The sequence below is a fragment of the Chanodichthys erythropterus genome, chromosome 3, assembly GCF_024489055.1.
Source record: "Chanodichthys erythropterus isolate Z2021 chromosome 3, ASM2448905v1, whole genome shotgun sequence".
NCBI classification, from domain to species: Eukaryota; Metazoa; Chordata; class Actinopteri; order Cypriniformes; family Xenocyprididae; genus Chanodichthys; species Chanodichthys erythropterus.
In genome coordinates this window covers 15,880,478-15,905,943 of record NC_090223.1, presented here as the reverse complement: position 1 = coordinate 15,905,943, position 25,466 = coordinate 15,880,478, and the positions used below count along the sequence as shown (strand labels likewise).

The 25,466-nt window shown below is 40.9% G+C and overlaps 1 protein-coding gene across 1 annotated transcript; it reads left to right on the top strand.

Moving 5' to 3' along the window:
* Window positions 1–10,050: 10,050 nt before the first annotated feature.
* LOC137017172 (nuclear factor 7, ovary-like) lies at window positions 10,051–23,300 on the top strand. Its single transcript, XM_067381157.1, has 6 exons — window positions 10,051–10,679; window positions 10,791–10,886; window positions 11,458–11,688; window positions 11,771–11,793; window positions 11,876–11,994; window positions 21,746–23,300. The coding sequence occupies exons 1-6, from the start codon at window positions 10,284–10,286 to the stop codon at window positions 22,231–22,233; spliced, it is 1,353 nt and encodes a 450-aa protein (XP_067237258.1). The 5' UTR covers window positions 10,051–10,283; the 3' UTR covers window positions 22,234–23,300.
* Window positions 23,301–25,466: the final 2,166 nt, after the last annotated feature.

The window sequence follows — 25,466 nt, the reverse complement described above, 5'->3', positions numbered from 1 at the left end:
GCCTTGCCCACCAAACTCGATGTTTGTTTTAGTGGTTTGGTGGGCAACGTCGGGGATTTCAGGGACGATGCAGACTCGGGCGAGAGATAGCTCGCAAGCGTCTCCTCAACCCGAGGCATCGCCCCATAACCGTGTTGCTTCAGCCCCGTAATATTACTATACATTGTCGTTTGTGGGCTGAAGACACGGTACTGCACGGGTCTATTCCACGACCTCGACACCTCGGTGTGGAGGTCGGGAAAGAACGGCAGTCCCCGACGCTGGGGTAGTGACCTATCTGGGAGGAAGCGTTCATCTAACTTGCTTTTTATTTTAGGAACGCTCTCCTCCGCGGGCCAGCTTATTTTCAGTTTTTCTACTGCCCGGGTCACTACCTCCATAAGCTCCTCATGGGCTGGAGATGAGGATGACGGTCCCTCATCACCACCCTCGACACCTTCAACATCAACCTCCTCGGAGGAAGATATATTCAGTGTCGGTGCCTCCCTTTGCGGGGAAGAAACCGCAGCGCGTGCTTCCACCACCAAAGGAGAGACACTAGATCTAGCAGGTAAGGGAAGCGATAAGGCAGAGCCCGTCTCTCCCCCCTCTGCTAGATCCATCTGTGAACCCCACGAGTGCAGCCTTCGCTGTGCCTCGGCAGCAGCGGGACCAGACCCGCGGGGAACACTCGCCGCGGCGCCCTCCTCAAAGAGCGCCCGGCGTGAGCGCAGCGCCCTGAGAGTGAGCCGCTCACAGTGCACACAGACAGCCGCCTCAAGAGCTGCCTGTGCGTGCTCAACTCCCAGGCATTTCACACACATCTCGTGTGTATCTCCCTCCACGATGAATCGCGGACAAGGAGGTGCACACTTAGTGAAACGCTGGCCTTTCTCCGTCATTTTCTATATATATGTCTATTATGTGTCTTATTTCACTTGTTTGGAAACTCTTGTCCTCAGACAAAGAGATCACTTTCTGGCGAGATGGTAGACAGACAACAATAAATAAGACAGACAAGATACAAATAGCGCTTACTGAAGACAACAGAAGCTAGCGTTCTTTGTTTCTGGGCATGCTTTATAGGTTCCGGTCCGCGACGTCGCCCGCCTCTGACGTCTGACGTTCTCTCATTGGTTGGATACAATAGTGCTTCACGAACACAAAAATGCAGAGGATTCCCATCACGTCACTGACGTAGCGTCGATAGTTCCCACGAAAGGGAACTGCCTTTGCGTCCCAGACGACGCAGCTATTTTTGGAGTTTCATGTAATACATCAGTTTAAGCTAAGCGTTTAAAACAATGTAAATTATTACTATACATAAAAAAAAAAAAATTCTCATTTCACTTACACAATTTGAATAAATGAGTCTGAATAAAATTTGGGGTGAAGGCAAGCTTTGGCATATATTATAAAAATAAATGATTGTCATAGAATGAAGTATGAACTGGGAATAAATACAAACTGAACACATGTAAATATTTATTCATATTATGGCATATTTTTTGCTAAAAAGCAAATGATACTTCACATCTGCGCAAGGGTTCACGTTATGTGAATCAGAATACGAAGCAGTCACGTGGTTGTGTGCGAAAACGATCTTCGGACGTCACCGATCACGTGGTTATGGCAAAACAAATCAAGCTCCGATACAGTAGGTGTGTTCGACATCGGCTGCGGCTGGATGTAACCGATCTGCGAGATTAGCCGCGTGCAGGCGGGGAGGAGCTGAAAACGGAGACGTGAAGTCGGACACTTTCTGCTTCCCGTAGTGATGCTCGCGCTGCGTTTGCATCGGTTTGCATACTTTATCACAGCTGAAGTGAAATAAATGCAATATTTGACTAATACGTTTCAGAGACCTTTCATTCAAAATTTATACTGCTTACAGCGTCTGTTTTTACAAGAGTAAAGTTCAACATAAGCATATGTTATTTAAATAACAATGTAGTGGGGTCTTTGTTTTTTATCCGTTTTATTTTGATAAACATGACACAATACAACATCGCGACTACATGAAAAGAGCTTTAACTGTTATAAAAACACAGATTTTTGAGCATTAGTGGAGCTGAAGGCGTGACAATAAACATGCGGTGAATCCGGCCAATCATGAAACAGCTGTGTCGTCATCAGCGCTCGTGCAGCTCCTCTTGAGAAACTGCGCTGGCTAACTCAGGCGGCTGATCTCGAATCGCTCTCGCGGTACTTTAAAGCCATACGTCACAGTCACATGACGTCAGCGCTGTCTCAATTCGGACAACATTACTTACCGGCATGCGCTTCAAGTCAGCCGCCGATCGGTCTTTGCGGCGCTGCATCAAGTCGAACAAGCCTAGTGCTTCACTGTGAGATGTTTAGTTTTTTTGATACAAGCTTCGAAGCCTCGGTGTCAAACGTCACATCACTAGTAGCTGCTGCTACTATAGTGAGATGATTTAGGCCTAGCACAGACGAATGATATAATTCGTCATCGTCGTTATCTGGATACTCGCGGTAAGTCGGTATTTTTTACGTTTACAAAATAAATATAAGTAACATTACTTGCTTTTGCTTTTTCAGATGGAGAGGTATTTTAGAGCTCATTTAGAGCCCACTTTATACAGCAGTGTTGTCTTGATTTAACCCAGTCATTACAGGATCTGGTTATGTACTGTACATACAGCCTTGGATTAGATCATATTTAAAGGGGAAAAGGTAGTCTTTAATAATAATACATATAAAGTACTGTGCAAAAGTCTTAGGACACCATTAGATGTTGTTTTAGCATGGTATAGTGACCATATAATTTTTTTTCAGACTTCTTATTAGAATATGACCAGGAAATACTTTAAATTTGTAAGCATTATAAAAAAAAAAAACAGAAAAAAAAAAAAGACTTCTACAGGCTAAAGTGGCAATTATTTAGTGACCTCTCCTTACACTTGAGTAATAGTGAGAACCTGACTTCGGTAAAGTTGGTTTTATATTCGCACATTCGGACATCCATATTCAATAGCCTTGTTAATCACACTACATTGGACATTCAGTGGACATTCACAAGTAAATATGCCATTAAAACAATACTTGCCTATTTTGATCGACTGTGAAAAATGTTGTAAGTTGACAATCGTTGGTTGTCAATATCATGTCGCTGCTTAAAATTCGCAAACATTAATTTATTGCACATTTATTGGAAAGTCTGAATTTATCAGAAGTCCGAATGTGCGAATATAAAACCAACTTTACTTAAGTATTGGACATTCAGTGGACATTCACAAGTAAATATGCTATTAAAACAATACTTGCCTATTTTGATCGACTGAAAAATGTTGTAAGTTGACAATCGTTGGTTTTCAATATCATGTCGCTGCTTAAAATTAGCAAACATTAATTTATTGCACATTTATTGGAAAGTCTGAATTTATCAGAAGTCCGAATGTGCGAATATAAAACCAACTTTACTGAAGTGAGAAACTGGCTCTCTCAAACCTAAATGGAATGGAACATGACTGGAAGGCCAAGAAACCTTTCAAAATCTGATCAGAAGTTTCTCCTTTGAAAAAAACTGGAAGTCTAGGAGGTCACATTAAATACTGATTTTTGCTTATAGAATCCATTTTGTTCTGATTTTTTTGTGTGCATATTTCCTGTATTTTCTGTTTGCATTGTAATAAAGACCAAAAAATAAACATGGGTGGTCATTAAAACATTGCTAAAACAACAAAGCTAAGACTTTTGCACAGTACTGTATGACCAAATACAAAACCTAATACATGAAAGTAATTATGGCTGAAATTATATATAATTTGTTTGAAATAAATATTTTAAGTCTGCATAATTTGTTATGTGGGAATTCAAAGCAGTTTGTATTGTTGATTATAATACATCTGATTTCTTATTTTCCAGGGAGTGGAGCAACTTTTCCATTAACAAAATTCTGATGCTGACCCAGAGGAGGGAGTGGTAGCCCCAGAGATCCACTGTCCCCATCAGACAAAAATCTTATTTTGTTCAGACACATCACCTTTGACTGACTGGGATCTTGATCTTCAGACACCTGATATTATGCAAATATTTACATTTTTTTGGAGCTCTAGATTAAAACAAGACACAGTTCACAAACACATAAGAGGTTGTACTTTATTCTTATTAGTCCATACTGATCTTGGATTAGCATACCAACATATGAATGTTAAGGTGATAGTTCACCCCAAAAAAATTCTCATATATTATACTCACCCTCATGCCGTCCAAGATGCATATTACTTTCTTTCTACAGATAAACATGAATTAGGATTTTTAGGAAAATAATACATGTCTTCGAGTCCTAAAGACACAGTAATCCATGTGACCCCAGTGGATGAATCAATGTCTTCTGAAGTGAAACAATAGATGAGAAAAATACTAATAATTTAAACTGTTTTAATTATTAACAATATACATCATATGTGTATGGGTTACAGTCCACTTATGGGCTCACAGAGATGTGCTATTTTCCCAGTAGGGGTAAAATCTTTGCGTGGCAGGGGCAGCTGCCACTGAGACCTGTCACTCAACCTGTCACCGCTATATGCGTCTGTCACTCGACCTGCCACGGATAAACGTGCCTGCCTCGCGACCTGCCACAGATATACACGCCTGTCACTCGACCTGCCACGGCTAAACCGCCTGACCCGCGACCTGTCACAGATATACTTGCCTGTTACGCGACCTGTCACGGATAAACGCGCCTGTCAGTCGACCTGCCACGGCTATACCCACCTGCCCCGCGATGTGCCACGGATAAACGCGCCTGTCACTCGACCTGCCACGGCTATACCTGCCTGCCCCGCGACCTGTCACAGATATACTTGCCTGTCACTCGACCTGTCACGGATAAACGCGCATGTCAGTCGACCTGCCACGGATAAACGCGGCTGCCCCTCGACCTGCCACGGCTATACGCGCCTGCCCCGCGACCTGTATGCGGTCACGCCATCTATGCTTAAAATTTATTGCGTGTCTACATGAGGTTGCATGGTAGGTGTTTAATGTCGGTAAAAAAAAATGTAAAATTCATAAAAATAAATAAAATGAAACTGTTTACTGTAAATGTCACCCGATTCTTGTTATACATGTTTCCAATTAAGTACCACTGTGGTGACTATCATGCTGTTTTACTGTTTTATTCTTTTTACAATTATATGTAAAATTCAGACTACTTCGCTATACAGACATATTTTAAAAATTCATAAAAATATGAAATCAATTTGTTTTCTGCAAACTCCACCTGATTCTTGTTCTACATCTCCCCAAGTAGCTACCACTGTGGTGATTTTCATGTTATTTTACTGTTTAATAATTACATGCCAAAGTCATGACCAATACGATATAGCCTACCTTTCTATTCCACCGATCTATTTGCAGATCTTGTTTAGCGGTTCATTCGCTCGGACCGTATGAGCTCTTGTAGCATATATTGTGAAAACACTAATTAATAGATTGGTAACAAGATCAACAGTTTAAGACATTAAATTGTCAAGCACATATAATAGGCTACATAAGACCAGCTAGGGTGCGATTTGTGAAAAAAAACAGGGGGGGATGTTTTGAATTTTTTTTTTTTTTTTTTTTTTTTTTTTGATAACCACAGTGGAGCTATATACTATTTTTGGCAGCTGTTACAGAAACATTTTTTTTTTTTTTTTTTTTTTTTTTTTTTTTAAAAAAAATCTGATTTAACCTTGAGATTTGAAGTATTAGATATTTTTAAAAATAATTCAGCAGAGGCAGGGATACATAGACCAGAAGGGGGGAAATCCCCCCCAGAATCAGGTGGAGTTTGCAGAAAACAATTTGATTTTGTTACGAACCCCACTTTCAAAGCACGTTAGGGAAGGGGGCAAGTAACATAAAAAGGACACGCGAGTCAAAAAGGCAATTTAAATGTTTATTAATACCACTGCACTCACGTGTCGCAGGCAACTGGTGAAGCAAAGAAGAATCAACTCACTGACACAAATACCATTAAAAAGTAAACAAACAAACACACAGATCAACAAGACATGAAAAGAAATACAAGGAAAATAAAACACAATACACAACTTATCAGCGACGGCTGGACATCAGGACGCACACGGAGCTCATATGAACACACCCGGTGACGACCGCAAGAGCTTAAGTGTGCGCCACGCTCATTGAGCTAAAGACAGTGGCAGCAGTGACCGCTTGGCGACTGGAGTTCTGATGGAAACAGCATATGAGGGGTGACTTCAACAAAATGTGATGATTGCTAAGCAAACTGAGAGGAGAACTAACGTATACGCACGCCAGCCGTCTGGCCAAAATCCCATAGTATTCAGGCGTCAGACGTCAGATATGAGACGTTAAACGTTACGGTCACGTGTTGGAGCTGCGCTCAAAGTGCGCGGCGGCGATAGCGGCGACGTAGTTGAGAAAGTATATTTTTTACTTTGCGTCTGGATAACGTACGTGTGGATAAACGTCTGGATAACGTACGTGTGGATAAACGCCTGGATAACGTACGTGTGGACTAGCGTCTGGATAATGTATGTGTGGATAACATTGATAATAATATTTTAGCTTTATTCTTATTTTGTCCAAAGGAAGCTTTAATTAAGGTGTAAATGTTCATAATTGTAGGAAGCATTACAAATCTGTCTCCCTGAATGAAGCTTGGCCATTCCTCCGGCCACCTCTGTTGCGCAAGCACCGCATTTGCTGACTTTTCTCCGTTTAATAATGCTGATAAACTGTCTGAGGCTATAATAACACCTTGACTCTGATGATTTTTTCCCCACCCACTCTAATGCCAGTAAAATTGCTATCAACTCCACACTATAAACTGACAGATAATCTGTAGTCCTCTTTTTAACTACTACTTCATACCGAGGAATAAAAAATGCTACAGTACGGCCTGTTTCCGGCTGCTTTGATCCATCCGTAAAAATGAATAATTCCTCTTGATACTGCTCTACATAGTTTTGAACTATTATCCACTGCGGCATTATTTTTGAGTTTTCTTTTAGTATTTGTTGTAAACTAACATTTACAGATGGTTTTATAAATTTCCAGGGTGGTATTGTTGATATTGCCACAGTGGGTGAGTCCTATTTGCAACTGATTGAGACCTGCATTTTGAGCCTTAGCATCCCCCACCCATCCGAAACTGAAAAAGTTCTTCGACGCTTCAACAAAGGAGGGACCATGTCTGCTGCATTCAAGCAGGTTGGGGTGGACCGGAACACCATCGTAGTCAATGCACCGTATTGCCGAATTGTACATCGCTGCATGCTGCAAATTTAAGGAACTCCTTAAATCCCACAGCAGTGAGGTTAAGCTCAGTATTTTTGCCACACAATGTGCTGCTGTGATTCATGAGGATCCAGCTATAGAAGATGCTATCAAAGCCCTTAAGGGTGAACTGATCTAGGATTTTCACTCTAAATAAAACTAAAGTTATACAATGGACTGAAACACATCCACAATCTGCACTGCTGTTCTGTAATGTTTGAAACGTTCTGTAATGTTAATACTGAGGTATTTTTTATTATATTATTTATTTATACAAATTTTATTTGTTGTATTTTATATGTTGTATTTTTATATTTTTATATTTTATGTTGCATTATCACTCCTGTAGCACTTAAAATAATTTTTTATACCATATTGCAGAGTCTTATGTTTACTGGAGGTGTACAGGGATTTTTTTTTTTTTTTTTTGTGATATTGCAGAGGTTTATTTTTCATTTTATATGAAGTGTACAGTTGTACAATTTTTGCATCTTGAAATAAATATTTCTATGTTCTGTATCACTCTGTGTTGTTTGTTTCCTTTTTTCTGTTTAGAATATAACTGAGCCTTTAAATCTCCTTTATGAATGCTTTACAAAGCATAAACAGTCCTCACTTTAGATGAGCTCACAAAAATAGTTAACTGACCACTTCTAAATGTTTTATAACTACCTGAATTAATCATGAATTACAGTAGGAATATGTGCTAATAAAGAATTTATTAACACACTGACTAACTATTACTAAATGTCTAAATAATAAGATGTATAAGTGTACATTTAAATAGTTTATTAATCATTTACTTACACTTCCTAAATGATCTTATGAAGCACTGACAACTCCTAAATAACTGCTTTGTAAATAATGTAATACTTAATTTACAAATGATAAATTGGTCATTAATAAAGTATGAAAATACAATTATTAAACACATTATAGATATGCTTATAAATCAAGAATAAATCATTTATAGCTGTATTTATAAACTGTTTACTAATGTATATTAATACTTTATAAATGATGAATTGACTATTTACTAATGCTTAACTAATGGTTCATAGTTTGCAGTTATTATAAAGTGTTACCGTCTAAGCAGAGACGGCCAGACTTCCCTCTCCCCCGACACTTCCTCCAGCTCTTCCGGGGGAATTGCAAGGCGTTCCCAGGCCAGCTGAGAGACATAGTCCCTCCAGCGTGTCCTAGGTCATCCCCGGGGCCTCCTCCCGTTGGGACATGCCCGGAACACCTCCCCAGGGAGTCTTCCAGGAGGCATCCAGAACAGATGCCCTAGCCACCTCAGCTGGCTCCTCTCAATGTGGAGGAGCAGCAGCTCTACTCTGAGTTGCTCCCGAGAGACTGAGCTCCTCACCCTATCTCTGAGGGAGCGCCCAGCCACCCTGCGAGGGAAACTAATTTCGACCGCCTGTATCCGGGATTTCGTTCTTTCGGTCATGACCTAAAACTCATGACCATAGGTGAGAGTAGGAACATAGATTGACCGGTAAATCGAGAGCTTCGCCTTGCAGCTCAGCTCCTTCTTCACCACGACAGACCAGTACAATGACTGCATTACTGCAGAAGCTGCACCGATCCGCCTGTCAATCGCCCGTTCCATCCTTCCCACACTCGTGAACAAGACCCCAAGATACTTAAACTCCTCCACTTGGGGCAGGACTACTCCACCAACCTGAAGAGGACAAGCCACCCTTTTCCGGCTGAGAACCATGACCTCGGACTTGGAGGTGCTGATTCTCATCCCAGCTGCTTCACACTTGGCTGCAAACCGTCCCAGTGCATGCTGAAGGTACTGGTTTGATGGAGCCAACAGGACAACATCATCTGCAAAAAGCAGTGACGAGATCCTATGGTCCCCAAACCGGACTCCCTCCGGCCCCTGGCTGCGTCTAGAAATCCTGTCTATAAAAATAATGAACAGAGTTCATTTTATATATATATATATATATATATATATTTTTTTTTTTACCTTTGTTCTTTCATACAGTTTTGTTTGTTACTTTTGTATATACCTTTGGTTTCACCTCTCGAGCACTGTAAATAAACATCACTTTACACTTTACATCTCTGCGAGTATTGCCATATTTTTGGGGGGGATTATTTATTTATTTATTTTTTGGGCAAACCCAGTTTCGCCTGACAGCGGGCCTGCGAAGACCCGTTGTCCCACAACACTGGACAGCAACCCTCTCCGCTCTCGGACAGGACCAGCGACCTGACGTGACTCTGGGCGATCAGCGGAGACGTGACGTGACTCTGGAAGATCAGCGGAGACGTGACATGGCTCTGGAAGATCAGCGGTGACTTGACTTGGCTCAGGAAGTTTAACTTGGACATGACTTGGAGTTGTTGTGGCCGCCGTTTTGTGCGTGTCCTCTGGTGCGGCGGCCATTACATGATTAAGCAAGGTGTCTCATTTCTCCGCGACACCCACAGTAAATGGAGAGCCAACAGATAACAAAGCATAATCCAGAAAATGACTAAGGGAGGAACGGGGTCAGATCGGACCTTACAGATTGGAGCTCTGTGATCTGTTAGTCCTGTACATGAACTGTAGTGGGTCAAATTGACGCTCAAGATGTGTTTCTTTAACAAAACACTTGATGAGAACCGCTGTGAGAGTCGCTGATCTGCAGTCATCAAGACAAGAGACTGTGTCTTTCTGTGGAACAGGAATGATAGTGGAGGACTTGAAGAAGAAAGAACTGCAGTCAGAGTGAGAAAAGATTTAACAAACACAATCACATGATCAGAATCTCCTCCCTCTTACAACACTCACCAGGAAGAGACTGACTTGTTATTTCTCCTTTTGGTCATTCTGACTTTGTCTAGACAAAAGCAATAAAGAATCAGTGAACAATGAAGAACGAAGAGGAAATACTTTTAATAAGGATTTAAAACATTTGATCCTGAACAGATAGCAGATCTTTGTGATTCTCGTGGTTATTTATTTTTGAAACCTTGATTCAGAAAGTGAAAGTAAAGTTCAGATTGCTAAAGCTCGAACAGTGAAAATGGCTTCACTATCTGAAGATAATTTTTCTTGTCCCGTGTGTCATGAAATCTTTAAGGATCCTGTTCTTCTGTCATGTAGTCACAGTTTCTGTAAAGAGTGTCTTCAACAGATCTGGAGAACCAAGAAAACTCAGGAGTGTCCTGTCTGCAAGAGAAGATCCTCAAAAGATCCTCCTCCATGTAATCTTGTGTTAAAAAACTTGTGTGAGTCGTTCCTGAAGGAGAGAAATCAGAGGCGTTCATCAGGATCTGAGGAGATCTGCAGTTTACACAGTGAGAAACTCAAACTCTTCTGTCTGGAGGACAAACAGTCTGTGTGTTTAGTGTGCAGAGATTCACAACAACACGACAATCACACATTCAGACCCATCAGTGAAGTTGTTCCATCGTATAAGGTAAGACAGATTTACAGATGAGAATAAACACTTGATTAAGCTTATGTATTACATATAAGATCATATTACAGAAATTTCTGATGTCTTATAGATTTTCTCTTTAAATTGCAGGAGGAGCTCAATACAGCACTGAAGTCCTTACAAGAGAAACTTAAACACAAAGAAAACATTAAAAAAGAGTTTGAGAAAACAGTTCAACACATCATGGTGAGGATTGATTTATTTGACATATTTACAAGTTTGATTCGAACAGCTGAATTGGTTTGTCTGACAAAATTACGTTCCTTTATTGACTGAAACACACACACACAGTTCGTGTAAATGATGGTCAAGCACATACGCCTCTGTCAACTGGTTATTCAACAGTGGACAGGTCAAATGCACCAGTACTAATCCCATTGGCTAGCGCTCACCTTCCACATTTTCATTTTAGCTAATCACTTAGGGTGAATGCAGACAACGTGATTAATATTCATGAATGCACAACCTGTTAGTGTGACAGACACTGAGCAGGACAGTGGTTCTCTAGGACCGAACTTGCTATACCCTGTGTTAGTGCAACAGACTCTGAGCTGCTGACATTATGATTTTACCTGAGGATTTGATTGATAATGTGTATTTTCACACTACAGAAACAGAACATCTACTACTACAGTACTAGTACTTCAGAAAGTTAAAGTTGTAGTCAACTAACCCACGTTTACCCTCTAACTCTTCATGCTGCTCCAGAATCAGTTGTGTTTTTGAGATGATTGAAGTGAATGTGGTTTGATTTCAGTCTCAAGCTCAGCACACAGAGCTTCAGATTAAACAGCAGTTTGAGCAGCTTCATCAGTTTCTCAGAGATGAAGAAGAAGCTACAATCACTGCACTGAGGGAGGAAGAGGAGCAGAAGAAGCATATGATGAAGGAGAACCTGGAGGAGATGAACAGACACATCTCAGCTCTTTCACACACAATCAAAGACATGGAGGAGATGAAGAAAGACAATGACGTCTGCTTTCTGAAGGTCTGATTTCACATCATTGATTGATTGATTGATTGATTGATTGATTGAGTTCTTGATGATAAATGGTGTTTTTGTTCTGCAGAAGTTTCCAGTTTCAATGGAAAGGTGAGTGATCTGCTGGTGTCTCTGGTCTTAACTGGTTCTAATCCAAAGTCACTGTAGCTCTGACTCCTGAATGTTTTTCCAGAGTCCAGATCTCACAGCCGGATCCACAGATGGCTTCTGGAGCTTTGATTCATGTGTCACATTACTTCGGCAACCTGCAGTTCAGAGTCTGGAAGAAGATGCAGGACATCATCCAAAACAGTGAGTCTGGAGAAGATCTGTGCTCTTACACATACACACTGGAAATCAGACATGGGTTTTTCATGATACTGAAGCACAAGATTATTTCAGTATGTGGTAAATGTAGAGCATATGTGACCAGTCACGGAAAGTAGGGACACAAGTCGGTTCTGGGGCATTTTGAGTTATTCGCAGATTCTGAAAGTATAGTCTCCAAGCTTTCCAACAATGTGTAACACATGTAAATCTGATAATATTTGGAGAAGTTGTGGCCATTTGAAGGTAGGCACTCAAAAAGCTTTAAGCCCAGAAAATGACCTCTAACGATTTTGCACTTCTCGCCTGTTCTCACCTGCTGGGAGTGACAAAAGGGCTCATTTAAATCTCATTAAGATAAGCCATACCCCCTATAAAGCTGCATGGTTGCAAAGCAGCGACAGACGCAACGGGAAAAATCGAACCGCATACTATTAATAATAAAGGATAATGTGCATTGTAAATGTCAGTAATTTATCTTTTTTGACATTAGGACTTTTTGAACAGAATTCTGTGACAACCTTGATCATTTTGGTCACTATAGTCCTGGTTTAGACCTCAGTTAGTGGTTAGACCTGGTTTGAGTCAAAGAATTAAAAAAATCCTGTACATTAAACTCTTCAATAAATACTTTTACTTTTGACTTATAACGCACATTTTATGGCTACGGATACTTTATACTTTTACTTACGTAGGAATTTAATCTGATACATTTATTATTACATTAGTAAATCCTTGTTAAGAAGTAGTAACTGGCTAAAATTATTAGCGTCACATTCAATTCAAGAATAGTAAGGTTTACATAAGCTAAGTCATTCACACCAGTCAATTCAAGCAGTTGAAACGTTATTCAAATTAATAGCAGATGCTAACATTACCATCTAAAAAGCCCATTATAGTAATGGGGGTTTTTGGCAAGTGATACAATGCTAACGATTACAAATAAAACGACAGTCCTGAGCTAGCTAATAACAAAAGACACGAGATAACGTGTAGCCTACGTGTTCTTAGAATGAACACAAAACGACAAACTTTGATGTTTATGGAAACTCACCCCATAAGAAACAGAAAAGATCTTGTTGCCTCCAATGAAATAAGTTGTTCGGGCACACTTTCTGTTTGTCGGGGTCTTCTTTGTGGATGTAACCATCTCCTAAGTTTGCACTATGCGTCTGTTTGCCTCTAAATGTCAAATAATTTGCATGTCCTGCCACTGTTTTTTCCGCAGCTAAAGAATCCAGCCGTATGTTGTACTTCAAAACATTTTCGGTGTAACGGCCACGGATCAGCTCGTCTGCGATATTCTTTGCGGTCCATCTTCATTAAATTTTTATATCAGCTAGAGCCGGCCAGAGCGCTGCATAAATAAGTAGTCACGCTTCCCTTGGAGGGCGGCAGCAATAACAAAAGAAACAAAAGCCGGCCTATCCAGTATGAATACACACAGACAATGACACGCCCCTACTGCGAGATAGAATCCCAGAAAAACAAGCCGATTTCAACCTCAAAATGTACGCTTTAAAATATACCAATACTGCTATGTAAAACACGGAGATGCTTCTTCGTGATCTCAACTAACAGATTCTGCAAAAAAACGAAAATCACCAATTTTGAAAAAAAAAAAAACGCTTCTTTCTCAGTTTGCTCAATAGTTGTGCTGCCGACTTGTGTCCATGGTTTCCGTGACGGGTCACATATAGAGACAGAGCGTTTAGACCACGCCCACATCGGGGGGTCCAACCGTCTCCATTGACTTTGTATTGTATGAGGCTGCCTCCTTGTAATTTCTGACTTATAAAAAAAAACAGAACAATGCCTTAAAGCTGCTGTGTGACAAGGTGTACAGCAAACAAGCTAAAAAAAAAACTAAGTTTTTATAAGCTACCGAATCGTAAAAGCCAGCCTTTAAGGAGACGAAAGTGGATACAGGCAATAAGAAGTGAAGCATCAGCAGGATGAATGGGTAAATTTTGGGATCCTGACACTCCATATATCTCAGTAAGCCTAAGAGTGCAATAAACATTTAGTCACTGTTGAGTCAAATAACCAAATATCAGTTTTATATATCATATTTCCTGTCGCTGATTACATTCCCCTCCAGTGGGCGTAGTTCTCATAGTAATATGACATGTCATGCTCTGTCTCAATCGCCTGTATCCACTTTTTAGCCCTTAAACATGCATTCTTTTTGGGTTGACAGCTTATAAAAATTTCTGGGTTTTTGGTTCTGTGTTTTTTAGCTTGTTTTCTGTACACCTTGTCACATAGCAGCTTTTAATGTTACAGTACAGAGGGGATCGAAGACACAGGTAGAGTTAATGATGTTTATTGACAACCAGAGGATGCAGGTGAGCAGAGACAGACAAAGTTTGTGAACGTAGAATGACTGGAGTAATGATACTTGTTTCCTTAGTGTGCTTGGATGGCGGATGATCTTGGAAGCTGACAACACACGGAGACACTCACAGAAGACAGGAGAACACAAAGGATCTAGGAGGCACACTGGAGACAGGTAAGTAGCAGTTTGAGGAGTCCGTAAGGTAAGCATTCAGGTATGTTTCCATTAACGAGACCGGACAGTGACTGAGTGTCTGTGAGTGTCTTAAGTAGTGCTGCTGATTGGGACCGTGATGAGGGTCAGGTGCGTGTGATCAGTACTCTGGTGAGGGAGTGCATTGTGATTGGCTGGGTACTGAGCCTGGCGTGTCTGTGACATATATCCTTCCCAGTCGACAAGATATTCCAGATGACCACCACGGTCCAGGATGTCTTTCACGAGGTAAGCAGCACCGTCCTCCACGATGATAGGAAGGGTGGGTTCTTCGGCATCACCAGGCTCTGTGGAGGGGAAGGACAGAAGGATGGTGAGGCTTTAACAGTGACACATGGAAAGTGGGGTGAATTCTGAACTCAGGTGAAAGTTGCAACTGATACGTGACAGGGTTGACTTGACGGATGATGGTGTAGGGGCCAATGAATCTGGGACTCAGCTTTCTGCAGGGTAGGTGCATCCGAATGTCTCTAGTGGATAACCAGACCTTGTCTCCGGGTTGATATACAAGTGCTTGAGAACGACGAAGATCTGCTGTTAACCTGCGTCTCCTGAGGGCCCGTTGGAGTTGAAGATGAGCTGAGTCCCAGACCCTCACGCTCTCCCGGAACCAGTAATCCACTGCCGGGACATCTGACGGCTCCCCGTCCCAGGGGAACAGTGGGGGCTGATAGCCGAGTACACACTGGAAAGGAGTGAGTCCAGTGGTGGGTTGACGGAGGGAGTTCTGGGTGTACTCGGCCAAGCCCAGGAACTGGCTCCAGGAGTCCTGGTGGCCATGACAGAAGGTACGTGGGAAACGGCCAATCTCCTGTATCTTCCTCTCCATCTGCCCGTTCGTCTGGGGATAGTATCCAGAAAAGAGGCTAATGGTCACATCTAGGAGTTTGAAGAAGGCTTTCCATAAATGAGATGTGAACTGAGATCCTCTATCAGATACAATATCCTCGGGCAATCCATAGTATTTGAATACGTGATTGAAGATCAGTTCTGCTGTGTCCATAGCCGTTGGAAGTCCTTGGAGCTGACTGTTTTAACAGCGAGAGGGTTTCATTGACCCTTGGGTGGCCAGTTCCCAGTGACGAATGAGAGGAGTGGATGAGTGGAATGCGTCGTGTCCATGGGATGTAAAGCAAACCTTGGGGGCAACCCGGCAAGGTGTTGGTAGAGGCATTGGACTCAGGCAGGGTCTCTCCAGACCAGGTTATGGGACTCACAATGAGATTCTCTGGAAGAATGGGCTCTGGATCTTCGGTATTCTCCTTGGGGCTGTAGATACGTGACAGAGCATCTGCTTTTACATTCTTGGAACCAGGACGATAGGAAATGGTAAAATTGAATCGAGTAAAGAACAGAGCCCATCTAGCTTGACGTGGATTCAATCTTTTTGCATCACGCAGGTACTCCAACTTTTTTTGGTCAGTTAAGACCACAAATGGCTGACGAGCTTGTAGCAAATTAGCTCAAAATAAATATGAATAATTAATCATAACTAGTTATAATTAATTATTAATATTTTAATCAGTTAATAAAATTAACTTAATGTAATAAAATTAATATTACAATCAATTAACCTGTTGTTCAATGAACACACAGTGTTAATTGTTTATTAATTCTAAGAAATGTTCATTTCCAGGTTATGGGAAATAATCTTATTCTACTAAAAGCCTGTAGTCAGGACCGACATGAATAGGGACTCCCGTATATGAGTGCAAAACACGGACAACCTTACGTGTGACATGAACAAGACTTTATTAACTAGACTAAACACTTAAACTACTCTAACATTCACACACATACATGCATACAGTTTACCAAGAGAGAGAGGGCTAAAGCAGAGTACAGGAAGCAAGAGGTTACAGCATTGTTGTACATTTCAGCAGATCAACAGCCTTGAGCAAACCATCAGTTTAGTTTTAACAGGCCCTTCTTTCAAAGGGGTAAGGATACTCAATGTATCCGATAATGAGACTAAGTTTGATACTTGCATGTCTCTCCAAGTTGAATTAAAACTGTCCTGATGCAATTTGTGGAGGCTCCCGTTGAATCTTTGCTGATATTGTCTTGATGAAAGAGAACCAGTTGGATTCAGAGGATCTTTGGTGAATGGAAGGTCTAGGCCAAGGCCTGGCACAAGCTTGGGGTTCCTTAGAAGCTTCTAGCTTCTTAAAGCGTTATCTTGACGTCAGCATTTGTCAGTAAAAAAAGAAGAAGAGGAGGAAGAGCAGGAAGAGAGAGGGTTTGATCTTGTGATCAGTGAATATAAGGTGTGAAGATGTCACACCCTCCTGAGGTGTCTGAGCCAATAAGGAGTTTCCCTTTCAGAGGGAAGTTTTACGAGTCTTTGTTCTGTAGCATGATATTAGCATAAGACACTGGATTGGATGAATGAGAGAATAACCTTCTAGATTCCTATAATACTAACATGTCACAGAGTTAGTAACATGTAACATAAATTACCTAATAGGAAATGAAAGTTGGAGTCTGTAGATACCAAACATACTGCCAATGTGATCTCAGTTAACTATACATTTGCAACTATGGAACATTAATACCAAAATAGTTCAAAAGAGAGAATTAATACATAGAATAAAGCCTATAAAAGGAAAGTCATGAGATGGTAAAATTGGATACATGTTTATACATTTCCCAAGTGGTTATATAGAGAATACATAGGATTAAGAGAGTTTATTTGTCCTTCTCAGGAAGAATGAGTCACTAGTCTCTACAGCATTCTTCTGGATCATAAAAGTACCATATAACTGTAACAGGACACCTAGTTGTGCCTGTGTGCTAGCTACACTTGGGATGCTGGTTGCAGTTTTAGGGGGATGAGTTCAGAGAACTTTGATAGTGAGAGTGAGTTTATGGGTAATTCATTAAATACAATGAATAATTGTGTGGCTGATTGGTCCAGACACTACACTTATTACAACTAACACTAGCACAAATACACTCATTTAAACACTAGAAAACATGCATACGCTCGAAAATACATGATGGATATATTTCAGCATAGTTGTATTTTACATATACAGTCAAAAATGTATGATTGTGTGTTTCTGTATGTGTCGGTGTGTGTGTTTTTGTGTGTGCCTGTGTGTGTGGGTGTTGGAATGTGGATCTGGTCAGTCTCTGGGGGGGGGGGGGGGTGCTCCTTTTGAAGTCACCAAAGTGAGGAAGTTGGAGTTTTCTGCTTACCCTCACGGGTCCACAAACCTGCCGAAAGTCACAGCCGGTCGGAGCCGATTTAGCGATTTATAACCACAGTTCATCAGGTTAAAAGCGTTCTGAAAACTCCAAAGTTTATTGATTATCCTGATACGTGTGCATATGCTACAAGCTCCTTCGTGCCAATGACTCCACTCCTCCAGGGCAAGCTTGATGGCGAGAAGCTCCCGGTTGCCGATGTCATAATTGACCTCCGCCGGGTTGAGTTTGCGGGAGAAGAAGGCACATGGATGGAGTCTACTTGGGTTCCCCTGCTGCTGCGACAACACCGCTCCCACTCACGTGGTAGATGCATCTACCTCAACCACGAAAGGGAGTTCTGGATCTGGATGAATGAGGAGGGGAGCGGTTGTGAAGGCAGTCTTGAGATCTTCGAACGCTTGCTTTGCTGCCAGATGCCAGGACAGAGATTTGGGCTTGCCACGGAGCAGGTTAGTAAGTGGAGAAGTGACAGTATTGTATCCTTTAATGAACCTTCGGTAAAAGTTGGCAAATCCTAGAAATCTTTGCAGTTCTTTCACAGTCGAAGGAAGGGGCCAGTCCCTGATAGCAGTTACCTTCCTCTCGTCCATGCGGATGCCACTGTGATCAATGATGTATCCTGAGAATTGCACTGAGGGCTGATGGAATGTGCACTTCTCTGCTTTCAGGAACAGGTTGAAATCTCTCAGGCATTTTAGGACCTCCGCAACGTGTTGGCGATGTTCAGCCAGGCTCCGGGAGTAAATAAGGATATCATCTATGTAGACGATCACGAACCTGTGCAGAAACTCCCGGAGCACCTCATGCATAAAGTCCTGGAATACGGAGGGGGCGTTGACGAGTCCATAGGGCACGACACAGTACTCATAGTGTCCAGTAGGGGTCACAAAAGCCGTCTTCCATTCGTCCCCCTCGCGTATCCGGATGAGGTTATATACGCTGCGGAGGTCCAACTTAGTGAACACAGTGGTGCTGCAGAAATGTTCCAGCGCAGATTGGACGAGAGGAAGAGGGTAACGAAATTTTACAGTGATCTTGTTTAAGGCTCTGTAGTCTATGCAAGGCCGCAAGCCTCCGTCCTTCTTGGCAACAAAGAAGAAGCTTGAAGCAGCAGGGGAAGTAGATGGGCAGATGTAACCTTGAAATAGAGACCTCCATGGCCTTCTCCTCTGGGACGGACAGGGAATAGATCTTCCCTCTGGGCACTGGCTCACCGGAGATGAGGTCAGTAGCACAGTCCCATGGCCGATGGGGAGGCAGCCTGGAGGCCTTCTTCGGACAGAAGACGTCACTGAAGTGGGAGTAACAGTCAGGTATTTCTGTGGAATGTTTTTCAAGTGGACTTTCGATGGACGTAGCACAGACTTGTATCAGACTTGGAACAGGAACTGGAACAGGACTTGGAACAGGAATACCATGAAAACATCCAGGAAAACATTTGTCACCCCACTTCAGGACATCTTCTGTCCACCAGGAGATGATGGGATCGTGTTGCTCTAACTATGGGTGCCCCAGAATCACGTCAGAAGTTGAGTCCTCCAGAAGATGGATATCCTCGTGATGAAGAACACCGACTTGCAGTTTTAGAGGTCCCACCATGTATCGAACTTGACATAGAGGGCGTCCAGTTACTGAGTGGATCTGGTAGATTTTCGGCATGACTGTTGTTTTGAGGTTAAGCTGGCAACAGAGGGCTCTGGAGATGAAGTTTCCAGCTGACCCAGAGTCAGTGAGGGCGTTTACTGGAAGACAAACAGCAGCAGCAGTAAGGTTGGCAACAATGGTGAGTGGATTTTTATGATTTAACGAAGGCAGGATGACACTTACCATGGTTCGAACTGGACGAGTGGGGCATTCAGCTCTGAAATGCCCAGAATGACCACAATATAAACATAAACTCTGGGTCAGCCTCCTCTGTCTCTCAGTCAATGAAAGACGTGAAGTATTTATTTGCATTTCATAGTTGGCTGGTTCTGGAGGACTGACGGATTCGGGCTGGTGGAGGAAGGATGAAAACAGCTGCTGGTTTTGGTGCTCTTCGAGGCACATCTGCATACGAGTGGCGAATCTCACTGAGAGCTGGATGAACTTTTCGAGCCCGATGGTATCCTTGTATGCAGCGAGATGCAACCGCACACGTGGATCCAAACCTTGACGATACCGGGTGATGAGGGCTTGCTAGTTCCAACCACTCGCTGCCGCTAGGGTTCTAAACTGTAGGGCATAATCAGACACAGACAATGAACCTTGCTTTAAAGTGCATAATCTCTCACCATTTGACGAGTCCCATGCTGGTTTTCCAAAAACCTCCTTGAAATGGTTGATGAAGCTTGAGAGTGATTGCACGACAGGACTATTTTGAGTCCAGAGTGGTTCAGCCCAGCGGAGCGCTTTACCGTCAAGTTGTTGAATTATGAAGGCGACTTTTGCTCTGTCGTCAGGATATATGTGCGGTTGCATCTCCAAAACCAGTGAACATTGCAGGATGAAACCGTTGCAATCCTCCGCCGAGCCTGAGAAGGGTGCCGGTTTGGCCATGGGACTGGCGATCACAGACGTCGAAGAAGCCATGGCGAGGAATGCAGAAGTGCTCACTGGTGGTGCTGGCGTGGGTGAACTGGTGAGAGTGCGGTGAAGTGCTGTGACTGGGTCTTGGAAGGGATCGGTAGTGCTCATGGTTGTCAATCGTTGTTAGGTCCGGTCTTCTGTTACAGTACAGAGGGGATCAGAGACACAGGTAGAGTTAATGATGTTTATTAACAACCAGAGGATGCAGGTGAGCAGAGACAGATAAAGTTCATGAACGTAGAATGACTGGAGTAATGATACTTGTTTCCTTAGGGTGCTTGGATGGCAGATGATCTTGGAAGCTAACAACACACGGAGACACTCACATAAGACAGGACAACACGGAGGATCTAGGAGATATACTGGAGACAGTTAAGTAGCAGTTTGAGGAGTCCGTAAGGTAAGCATTCAGGTATGTTTGCATTAATGAGACCGGACAGTGACTGAGTGTCTGTGAGTGTCTTACGTAGTGCTGCTGATTGGGACCGTGATGATTGTCAGGTGCGTGTGATCAATACTCTGGTGAGGGAGTGCGTTGTGATTGGCTGGGTGCTGAGCCTGGCGTGTCTGTGACATTTAGACATTGTTCTGTTTTTTTGTCCCCCCGGTGGGTGTGGTTTTCAGATTATGACGCATGTCGCTCTGTCTCTATAGGGAATATTATCAATCTAAATCCAAGGATTTCTAGATATAATGAGAAAATATTTCTTAAGATGTTGTTATTGGTATATTAGAGAACACATGAATTTTTCAAGAACTGCAGAAACATTCAGAAAGTTTATTTCCTTCAGAGGATTTTCATGAATTCTGAATCAAGGGTTTCTAGAAGAAGTGCTGCTTCATGTTTCTTGATTTTTCCATGTTTCAGAAACACAATAATAATGGTTTGATCAGATAATGATGTGTTGACCAGAGGAACCTGCTGATGAAACCTCCAGTGTTTACCAAAAGTTACTCACACCACACAGATTTATTACATCTTATAATATTAACATGAGTGATTATTCATTAAAGTCAAACACAACAGACAGTAACAATCACAGTATTTAAAACAAATTCAGACACATTAAGATTCAGTTTAATGAAGATGATTGGATGAAGATTTTTTACAGATTCAGTTTTTCATCTCAACAGCTCTAATTGTTTGATTGTGGTTTAAACTTTTACAAAATATTTTCTTTTACAAAAGTTTCTCTTGATGAGACACAAATGTTTGAATCACACATTTAATGTTTGTATCTGATGCCTTTAAACACTGATAATAAAAATGAGTATGTAATTAAAAACACTGACAGTGATCAGAGGAAAATGTCTGATGTGTTTGATCAACAGGATGAGTGTCATAATTCATAATAATCTGTGTATGGTTCTCTCTTGATAATTATATGAATTGTGTCTCATCAGCTCCTGTGATCCTGGATCCAAACACGGCTCATCCATCTCTCATCCTGTCTGATGATCTGACCAGTGTGAGATACAGCAGGAACAATCAACCTCTTCCTGATAATCCAGAGAGATTTGACAATTATCACTGTGTTCTGGGTTCAGAGGGTTTTAACTCAGGAACACACTGCTGGGATGTGGAGGTTAAAGAGAGTGGATACTGGAGACTTGGAGTAACTACAGCATCAAACCAGAGGAAGGGATTTGATTTCTATAAGACTGATGTCTGGAGTGTGCAGTACGAACTGGATGAGCGGTTTGGTTTTCATGTTAAACAAAAGCTTGATCGTGTGAGAGTGTATTTGAACTATGACAGAGGAAAGGTGTCATTCTCTAATCCTGTAACTAACACACATCTACACACATTCACAACCACCTTCACTGACACACTCTTTCCTTTCTTCTTTTGTATTGATTCTCTGAGGATCTTACCAGTCAAAGGTCAGTAATTGTTACAGCTGTAGGTCTGGATCGAGCTGCTTCAAACAGAAAAATAAAGGTTTAAAATTGTACCTTTAGGGGTACAACAGCTTGTTGCTGGGGCAGTACCTTTAAAGGGACATTTTTTGTACCTTTTTTACACCAAAAAGTACAATTCTGAACGCGAGCATCTCTTCCATACTAGTTACAGAATATTACCTTATTGATGCCAATCTCTGAGTTAGATTTACCTTATTGATGACAGCAGCACTGCGATTCTAAAGCTAACCCTAACCCTTTTTAAAAAAAAAAAAAAAAAAAAAAATCTCATTTAGAGACATAGACATCAGGAATCAGCCTGTGAATCTCAACAGTGATGACTATCAAAAGCATGTTGCAGTGCATTCTGGGTGCCACCAATTAAAATTCATCAATGGCTCCCATCATGCATTGCTGCATAAATAAATAATGAGCTGAATTGTCTTTGTAATTTTGCTGTTGTTATGTGACTTTTTAGTAGCTTGTTTTCTAATGTTCAGACTTGATCTGTTTCTTGATGTCTGTATGCCTAAAAGAAAGATTTTTTTTTTTTTTTTAATCAGAAAACTTTTGAGAAATCATTCAAATTGCATTGAAAAAGCTGATCTTCTGCTGTAGAATCACAGTGCTGCAGTAATCAATAATGTCAATCTAACTTTGGCTCTAAATGAGTTTGGTGATTCAGGTCAAATAATGTTTATGTGAAAACATAACCAACACCACCTGATCATCTTTTCTCTTTGCTTGTCTGGCTGTTACAATTCAGTTACAGCAGCCCAAACAAAATCTAATTTTAAAAAGTCAAGGGTCAAGAGCTCAACTAAAGCAAACCCTGAACTCTACGTTGGTGACTTAAAATTGTGATTTTCTCCTTTGGTGATTCTGCTTGTTAATCCATTTAAGCCCACCAGCAACTATAGTTACCACAGTGTATTGTTGTCATTTTCCTTTTGTAAGTTTTTTTCTAAATGTTTTCCATGTTTTATGTCTAAATGACATGCAAGCAAACAAGCAAATAAAGGATTTCAAGAACAAAAAAAAAAAAGGTATTCACTTCCTTCCTGGGACATGAGGCCGTCAACTTCCAACCCCTACTTCCAGGAAGCATAGCGAAGGCAAATCCTCCCAAAGAAAAGTAATTTTCATGTTAATATTAAGAATTTTTTTGTTGATATATATATATATACACACATTTGTAATAATATAAAATGTAAAAAAAAAAAAAAAAGTAAATATATATATATATATATATATATATATATATATATAGTTTTTTGTATCCTTAGTCAAAAGTCCAAGCGGCAACTATTTCCCCATGATATATGTACTTACAAGTGAAGAGTTTATTGGCAAAAACAGTTAATTCCATTTTTATTAATTCTCAGAAATCATGTTTTTTTATTGTGCATTCCAAGTAATATCAATCAAAATGCAGTTGGGTTGTTTTGATTAAGTAATAATAACTCTAAAAAATACAGGTAAATTAAAAAATTAAAGTTCATTGAAAGTATGTTTTTTATATATATTAAAAGTTTGTTTTTTAGCAAAAGCAGATAACTCCAACAGTCGTTTTTTGGCAAAAGCAGATAACTCCACATTTCATGTTTCAGAGTTAAACAAAACCCAAGTAATTGCTTTGTTATTGCATTTAAAACACACTCAAACACACGTGTGCACACAAACGCGCACACACACTAACAGACCGACACACACACACACACACACACACACACACACACAAACAACCATCCACTCACTGTGCGCACACTTATACTGGTACGGGTGGTTTATAAGGACTTTTTACCCAAATAAGTTCCATTGTGGTTTATGGGGACCCACCTTTCCCTTTGTCATAGAGATTAATAAGAAACATTAAACTGCTCCTTATGGCATGGGGTAAAAATCTGACTGCTCAGAATTCAATTCTAGTGAAACAGTCTGGAAATATGAAGACCTGACATTCTAAAGCATTGTGAGGACAGGGCGGGAGTGGGCGTTTCCTGATTTAATTATGACTTATGAGGACTACCCTGGTTTATCTGGACAGTCACCTACAGTACATCATTAAACATGAGCGTCATACTTGTTTAACTTTACCCTTGTGTGTACCACATCATTTAAGTATGTTTCAATACCAGTATATAGAAAAACAAAATAAGAAAACAAAACAAAGCAAGAAATTATCAGCAATTGCTTAACCTGGCTTAATCTTATTAACTATTTCAAAAAGCAATCCTGAGTATGTAATGTGAGCTTTAACAGGTGTGATGTGAGTGAAAAGCAAAGAGAGAAGAGGGGAAGTGAAATATGAAAATAATTTAGCTATAAAAATTAAGAAATAAAAAAACAAAACAAAGGATAGTTTACTAGTTAACCGTCACTGACTAGAGCAGTCACTTCCCAGTGAGACTACACATTTATGCATACATTTTTTTCAAAAATGTAGATTAAATATGTTTCTGAACAGTTTGAGATTATGGTTTTATTGTAAGTTACATAAGTAGTTTTCATAATTTAACCTTGAATCTCAATGTCTTAATTTATTCATTAGATTTTAAGTAGTTTTGTATAAAAATTGTTTTGAATAAAGCAGAATGTTGGCATTTGATGGTGTTTCATGTAATTGTGAAAAGAGAGTATGATTGTTCAAGAATTGGTATTAGTATCTAAATGAAAATTGTTCACCATTTGGGTTTAACTGGACATCGCTCACATACACACACACACACAACCCTAACAAACCCTTAATTATGAGGACAATCTGGGTTTAACTGGGCTTCACACACACAAACACACACAACCATAACTAACCCTTAATTATGAGGACAATCTGGGTTTAACTGGGCTTCACACACACAGACACACACAACCCTAACTAACCCTTAATTATGAGGACAATCTGGGTTTAACTGGACATCACACACACAAACACACACAACCATAACTAACCCTTAATTATGAGGACAATCTGGGTTTAACTGGACATCACACACACAAACACACACAACCATAACTAACCCTTAATTATGAGGACAATCTGGGTTTAACTGGACATCACACACACAAACACACACAACCATAACTAACCCTTAATTATGAGGACAATCTGGGTTTAACTGGACATCACACACACAAACACACACAACCATAACTAACCCTTAATTATGAGGACAATCTGGGTTTAACTGGACATCACACACACAAACACACACAACCATAACTA